This window comes from Diceros bicornis, chromosome 24 (genome assembly GCF_020826845.1).
Source record: "Diceros bicornis minor isolate mBicDic1 chromosome 24, mDicBic1.mat.cur, whole genome shotgun sequence".
Lineage (NCBI taxonomy): Eukaryota > Metazoa > Chordata > Mammalia > Perissodactyla > Rhinocerotidae > Diceros > Diceros bicornis.
The window spans coordinates 50345681-50353195 of NC_080763.1; the positions used below are offsets into that span (position 1 = coordinate 50345681).

Genomic DNA, 7515 nt, shown 5'->3' on the forward strand with positions numbered 1-7515 from the left:
AGTCGGCTCTGCAACTCCTCCAGGGTGACCACACATGGCGACCCTGGGATAGTCCTGGTGAGGGACACTCGGCCCTGATGACTCAGCGTCCACATGGCCCAAGTGTCTCTTGGCGGCTGCTGTGGAGGGGCGGTGGGCGTCCTTCAGCTCAGTTTGGGGTTACAACTGTTGCCTGCCTGCTTCTCCAAATGAGGTGAGGGGGCAGGATGCAGTCTGTGATGACTGTGAGGCCAGAGGGCGGGGTGCAGGCCTAAGGGGCCATGATTTTGGAGTCTGGCGAGGTCAGAGGGCAGCGGAGTACGTCTATGAGGCAGCCTGAGCGTAATGAACCAAAGGACTCAAATCCTGTCTGGGGTCCAGGGCGGTCTGGGATGCCCGCCAGGAGGAGTGGCCCTAGGTTCCCTGCCCGATCGTGTTCCTGTAGTCGGGGACCATCGTCTCCTTCAGCTCCACCACCGAGGAGAAGATCCACTTCACCTGTGGGCGGGCGAGGGTGTGAGCATGGCCTGGACCCCAACACCAGCCTCCTGCCAGGGCCTGCCCTCCCTGTATCTGGGGCCGCCTGACCTTGGGGGGTCCAGGTGAGGACGACATGGGGACATGTTGGGGACAGTGAGGTGACAGTGAGGGGATAAATGGAGAGAGTGAGGGGGCAGGGTGAGGGCAGTGATTGGATGGAGAGGGAGCAGTGAGGAGACAGTAATGGGAAATGAGGTGACTGTGTGAGGACCGCAAAAGGACAGTGAGGGGAGGCGAGGGGACAATGAGGGGACAGTGGGGATACAGTGTGGGGACATCATGGTGACAGCGAGGGGACGATGTGGGGATGGCCTGGCCCACCTTGAAGAGGGTGATGGTGGCGCTGTAGCACATGCTGAGCAGGAAGAGTGTGATGAAGATGGAGATGGTGGTCCACAGCCCGTCCAGCTCCCCGACCTGGGTCTTGACACAGCTCTCGTCCAGGACTACCTCTGGACAGGGAGGGGGTGGTCAGTGCTGTGCCTGCCCGAGGGGGCCTGGCACAGTGTCGTCGGTGATGCGGGGGGTGATTCCCTCTGGGGCAGGGTGGGAGGGGCAAGTGGAAGCCCCCGACTGGGAAGGACCAGCAGGGCCCTGAGGTCAGTTTCTGGGCCCTGGTCTCAGCTCCCCCATTCCTCCAACTGGGACCCCAGGACTCAGCTCACACCCCAGACCCAGATCTCAGCCTGGCCAGTGGGGGACAGCCCTCTCCTCTGCTCTGCCCAGTGCTGGGGCCTTCTGGGAAGAAGGTGCCCTGACCCCTGCAGGACACAGGCTCAGGAGCCGCCTCCTTTCTCCCAGGGACCAGGCCCAGAGGGTGGAGGGACAGCAAAGCCTATCCACAGTGGGGTCCCTGCCCCAGGGAAGGGCCGAGACATGGTTGGGGTGTGTCCCCAGAGAATGAGTGGTCGAGTGCTGGGGACAAGCTGAGTGTGCGGGATTTCTGTGTGTCAGGGTGGGGGTGTATGTGCCCCGGGGAAGAGGAGGGCCAGTTATCAGAGCTGGTCATTGTGGTCAGTGTGAAAATGAGGCCTGAGCAGCCCCCAACGTGTTGGAGACTGTGGGGACCCTCTGGTGTCCACGGTGAGGGTTCAGGAGACTGGGCTCCGTGCTCTGTTGGGAATGTGCAGGTTGCCCTTGTGTGAGCGTGTGTGTGTGTGTGTGTGTGCGTGCTCACGTGCGTGTGTGAGGAGGTGGTGTGTGCTGGCACTGCTCAGTGAGAGGGGCTTGTGTTCAGTGTGGCTGGGTTCAGTGTACACGTGGGCATCAGGGACCGTCCCTTCTCTGAGCACTCAGGGCCAGCTGCCTCTGTTCCTTTGGGGACCAGGGATGAGTGTCCCCATGAGTGGACAGGCCTGGCCCCCGCAGCACAAGGCCAGACATTGCCACTTTGACTGAGGGAGGGTGGTGTCCTGCTCTCGGAGTGCCTGAGGGCAAAGCAGGGCCTGTCCCATCACCAGGGGCCAGGAAAGCATCCCATGTGGGCCAGAGCCAGCAGGCAGAGCTCTGGAGTGGCCCAGTGGACAGGGAACCCTGGGGACAAGGACCAGCCACTATCCCACAGCTTGGGCTCCTACCGAGGAGAGACAGCCTGTGAGCCCATTTCCCTGAAGGGCTCCGGAAGGGCTTCTCCTGTTCCCTGGCCACACTCCAGCCCCAAGCAGCTGCTGCTGGAGGGGGGCCCAGAGGAGATGCCACCTCTGTTGCAGCCCCCTCCCCTCCTCAGGCAGCACCTCTAGCCGTCCTGGGTGGCCTCCACAGCCCAGAGCTTTGGGTGTGGCCCAAGTGGGACCAACTCTCTCCCATAATGGTGACAATTGTGGCCTTGGAGCCTGGATCCCTGTTGCCCACGTGCCTGGCCATGCACCTGAAGTATGCCTCAGAAAGAACCGTGACAGTGTTGCAGGGTCCCAGGACCATGCTGGGTGCTTTATTTCATGCCAGGGGGCCCGGGAGGTATGTACACAGGGGTAGGGGCTCAGGTGTCTTTGTGGGACCCTGAGATCCCAAGGGGCTGGAGGGAGGACTCGCTGGGGTGCTGGGCACGTGGCTCATTTACCCGGAGACTGGGAGGTGGATCTCTGCCTATAGTGATTGTGGAGAGCCTCGTGCATCACCGCACACGTGAATACGTCTCCCTGGTGCCACCTGATCATCTCCACTGAGAACTTGCTGTACACGAAGTAGGACCCGTTGCTGTCCAGCTGGGCTGGGGTGGTGCTGTACTTGCCCTCCGGCTCCGTCAGCCCATTGCTCTGCCACTCAACATTGATGTCAGATGGGTAGAAGTCTTTGACCAGGCAGGTCATGCTGACCCTGTTCCTGGACAGCTTGTCCGGGTGTGGGGGCAGGGTGTACACCTGTGGCTCCCGGGCCCGCCCTGTGGGGACAGGGGTCAGTAGAGCTGGTCACTCCCCGGGCACCCCCTGGCACCCTCCCTGCACCCATCTGTCCTGCTCCCACCTTTGGCCCTGGAGATAGTCCTCTCAACAGGGAACAGGAGGGCTCTGCTGTTGACCTTACACCTGAACTCCCTTCCACTCAGCCAGTCCTGGTGCTGGACGTGCAGGGCGCTGACCACGCGGTAGGTGCCATTAAACTGCACCTCCCCTGGCTTCGTCCTGGCTGTGCGCACCTCCGTGCCGTCCACATACCAGGTGAACTGGACATAGGGGTTGTCCTGGCTCACTTCCACCAGCACGCAGGTGACCTCGGGTGTTCGGGAGATCATGAGGGTGTCCTTGGGTTTCAGGGGGAAGATGAAGACTGAAGGGCCTCCCTGGAAACCATGACCTAGGGTAGGAGACATGGGGGGGTGGTCAGCGCCTGGGCGCACTGCCTCTTGGGTACTCATCCCCCCACAGGCCATGCCTCTGCTCTGCCAACTCCTAGGGGTGGAGGACGAGGCCCGTTTGGGGCAGTCAGAACACGTGGGGCAGTTGGGCACCGGAGGGAAGCTGGGCGTTCTTGGCTCTGCAGAGAGAGAAGACTGGGGGTTACCGGGGCTGGTGGAAGATGGCTTTGGGGTGGGCTTAGATCAGGGCCAGGTTTTGGCAGATCAGAGTCCAGCGCCCACCTCTGTGGGCCCAGGGGCTGGGTTAGGGGTGTCCAGCCTGCCCCGCCCCAGGCACGGCGGAGCCGCCCAGAGGGCCCCTTCCTGAGCTTGGGAGGCCTCCACTGCTGCCCTGGGGTCCAGGCAGGAGGGCTGACCCTGGGCCAGTCTGTCAGAGAACGCCCCCCGTGCAGCTCCTCCTCTTACCGACTTTCTTGTCCACCTTGGTGCTGCTGGCCGGGTGGGCTACGTTGCAGATGAAGGTCTGGCTCGGCCAGCTGCTGGCAGGCAAGGTCACAATGCTGCTGAGGGAGTAGAGCCCCAAGGACTGCAGGACGGACTGGAAGGTGTGCACGCTGCTGGTCAGGGCGCCTGAGATCCAGGACACGGTCACCGGCTCTGGGAAGTAGCCAGAGACCACGCAGCCCCGGGCCACTGTGGAGTCAGATGTGGTCCCACAGCCGGGGGCCAGAGGGAAGATTGATGGGGCTGTGGGTGAGGCTGCAAGAGAGGAGGCCGTGTGACCATCAGGACCTCACTCTGAGAGGGTCCTGGCAGGGCGTCAGGTGCCCAGGCCTTGGGCACCGCTGAGCCCACTGCCCACGTGCTTCCAGAGAGTCTGCAGACTAGATGCCCCACGTGGCTCCCTGTCCCGCAGGGCTGGTGCCGTTGCAGGCCACGGGCTCTGGACCAGTCACCATGTCCGTGCTGGATGACCACTTGGATTAGAGACCTCCCGGGCCTCTGCTCCCTATCCCTGATTAAGCCTCCTGTGGGTGCCCCGCCTGATCAAGCCCTCTGTCTGAGCCCTGACTGGAGATCCCAGCTCCTGGCTGGCTTCTGCTGGTCCCCCAAATCCTCTGCTTGGGGCGTGGCCCACCCTGGCCCTGCCTGGGGCGAGTGAGCATCTCTTCAGGTGTGGTGGGCCTTGGCCCTGCACTGCCCATGTCTGCTCTCGGCCCTTCAGCCCAGAGATCTTGTCATGGTCTGTCTCTGCTCCCCAGGCCCAGTGTCTTCTGAGTCAACTCTGCCAAGTCACCAGGGACCCATGTACCCAACCTGTTCAGACCCCGTCCCTGCCCTGGACTCATCACTCCCTTGGACCCTCTCCCAGCCCCGGACCCTCTCCTTCCCTGGACCGCATCCCTTTCCTGGACCTGGTCCCTGGGAATTTCCTTCTCCCCCTGCCCTCTTTCCCTGTGGCCCCCCAGCCCGGGCTCCTAAATCTGCCTCTGGGCCCACCCATCCCTCCTCAGTTCCTCCTGGCATGGCTTCCTGAGCTCACCTCCGGCCCCTCCCTCACAGAGCCGCCCGCCCTCCGCCATCCCTGCTCTTGGGCCTGTCCAGCTCCTTCCTCACTCCAGAGCCCTCCTCCGGCCAGGGTCCTTCCAGAGCCAGCCTGCCCCTCGCCATGGGTGGGAGCCGTGCACGGCCCTCGGCCCTCCTCTCCCCTCGGTGCCAGCATTCCCAGGCCCCAGTGTGGGCCTGGGTGCACCCTCTACCCACACACCCCGGCCAGGCCTGTCCCCTGTGTCCCTGACACCTGTCTGCTCAGCCCCAGGGCCCTGCCCGGGCTCTCCCCAGGCTGGCAGCCCAGGGTCAGGCCCGAAATGGGCCCCTCTCTCTTCCCTCGCTGGGTCGAATGTCCTGTGCCACCCCACACTGCTTCCACATGTCTACCCCTACTGTCCCACTTCCCCACAAGCCCCCAGAACAGGGCCGGTGCCCTGGGACCCAAAACTACATCCCATCTGGTCCTCTCATGGGTGCCCTTCTGCCCCTTCATCCCCAGAGACCTAAATCCCAGGGTCCCCATCCCTCCCAACTAACCATCCCACCCAGTCCCTCCACCAGCTCACTCTCCTCCCTGCACAGGGAGGACACCTGAGGCCCCTGAGTCCCAGCTGTCCCTGCTCCCTGTACCTGCTCAGCTCCACCTGTCCTGGGTGCCGTTTATCTAAGGCCCAGTGATTCTTGTCCCCGGAGCTCCTGGGAAGCCCCCTGCCCCTCCTGCCCTCCCACCTGCCCTGCTCACCTGCCAAGCTCAGCCCGCTCCCCTGGACCTCCTGGGCAGCCCCTGCTCCTCCAGCTCTCCCAGGTGCCTGCTTACCCGCTAAGCTCTGCCTGCTCCCCCGGAGCTCCTGGGCAGCCCCCTGTCCCTCGTGCCCTCCCAGCTCCATGCTCACCTGCTCCTCCAGAGCTCTTGGACAGCTCCCTGCCTCTCCTGCCCTCCCACCTGCCCCTGCTCACCTGCTAGGCTCTGTTTGTTCCCCTGGAGCTCCTGGGCAGCCCCTGCTCCTCATGCCCTTGCAGCTCACCCGCTAAGCTCCAACTGCTCCCCCGGAGCTCCTGGGTAGCCCCCTGCCCCACCAGTCCTCCCAGGCCCCTTCTCTCCTATAGCCACTCTGCCTGCCCCTCTGGAGCTCCTGGGGCAGGTTCTGCCCCCTTGTGCCTTCCTACCTGCCCCTTGGCTCCTGTAGCTTCTCTGCCCTTCGTCCCTGGAGCACCTAGTCTGCAGCAGCTCCCTACTCCCCTGCCCTGTGATCCACTCTCCCACAGGTCCCTGAGATCAGCCCAGGACTGCTGGGTCTCCCCAGGGCTGCCTCTGCCCCTCCTGCCTGTCCCAGCACCCTCAATCCAGGTTCCCCTATGCTCCTGGACTCATTCATTTCCCAGTGCTGGGCTTTGTCTCCTGGAGCTAGCAGGTTCCCACCTTCTCTCTGGTCAGCTCTTCCCTGGCAGACCCCCAACATTGTCCCCTCCTGGAGAAGCTCCTGCCCCCAGCCAGGCCTCACCCTCTCCTTGCCCCTCACCACCCTTGGAAGCCCCATCTGGAAGCCCCTCTGGACCTTGCTCTCTCCAGTTGCTGGGTCAGCTGCCCTGTGCCCACCAGCTCGCCGCCGCTGGAGCCCCAGATCCTGCTCCTGACCCTCACTGCCGAGCTCCCGACGCCACTCCTGTAGCCTACTGAGCTCCTGCTCAACCCTGGGCAGTCTGAGCACACAGGAGCCCACACTGCCCCCTGCTATGCTCCCAGGTCACCTGCTGCCCTTGACCTTGGCCATAGCCCAGGACCCAAGGCCACCTCCTCTGACACTGCCCTGGGGCTTCAGCTGTCTCCATTTGTGGGGACAGTATCCTTAGGCCACCTGGGGATCCTCTTCCTCCCCTTCACTGAGCCAGCACCCTCCCTGTGTCCCGGGATGAAGCCTATCTATCCATCTTGGCTTTTGTCCTGCAGAAGATCAGATCCAGCCCAACCCTGCACTCAGCACTGACGGCCAAGCAAGCTGTCAGATTTCTGGTCTCCCAGCCCATAACATTCCTCAAGGTTGACCTCCTTCGGCCTCCAGTGCATCCAGCTCTGTTGGCGTGGACATGTCCCTGCCCACGGCTCCTTGGTGCTGGCTCTGGATCCGCGCTGTGACCTGTGGGCAGCCTGCCTTCTCCCGTGCTGGCTCAGCTGCTCGAGCCCCTCTGTGATATCCCTGAGGACCTGGCCTCCCCTCAGCTTCTGCAGCTGGTTCCACTGTCCCCACTCCCTCCCCCTCCTCCTTGGGGACCCCACTCACTGAGGGTGGGAGCCATGAGTATGGCTCCACCTCAGTCCAGCCTTGGTCTCTGAGGAACCCCTGCCCCCTCTGTGCTGTGGCCCCTGGCATTTGTCTTCTGCCGGCCCTGCGCTCTGTGCCCACTGCCTCGCTTCCTAGGAATTCATAGTCGATTCCCGGAGGTGTGAATGCCCTCTCAACGACCCTACAAAGACTAAGAACAGGACTGAAACCTGGGGGCACTGCTTGCTTCCTGAAGTACCCTTTTCTTCTTGGTGGTTTGTGTCTCAGATGGCCTGGGGGGAGTCCAGACGTTGTGGGGGCTGCCTCATGTGGGTGTGTGGGAGTGGAGTGAGGCGGGTACCTGGGACCCCGGGGAGAGTGCCAGAAGCC

At 63.2% G+C, this 7515-nt stretch overlaps 1 gene segment (V, D, J or C); it reads right to left on the bottom strand.

The window, feature by feature from the left end:
• Positions 1 to 393: 393 nt before the first annotated feature.
• On the bottom strand, positions 394 to 4272 carry LOC131421205 (immunoglobulin heavy constant gamma 1-like). The segment is given in 5 exon segments: positions 394 to 477; positions 841 to 971; positions 2579 to 2899; positions 2983 to 3298; positions 4249 to 4272. Coding segments are annotated over 5 exon segments (876 nt in total).
• Positions 4273 to 7515: the final 3243 nt, after the last annotated feature.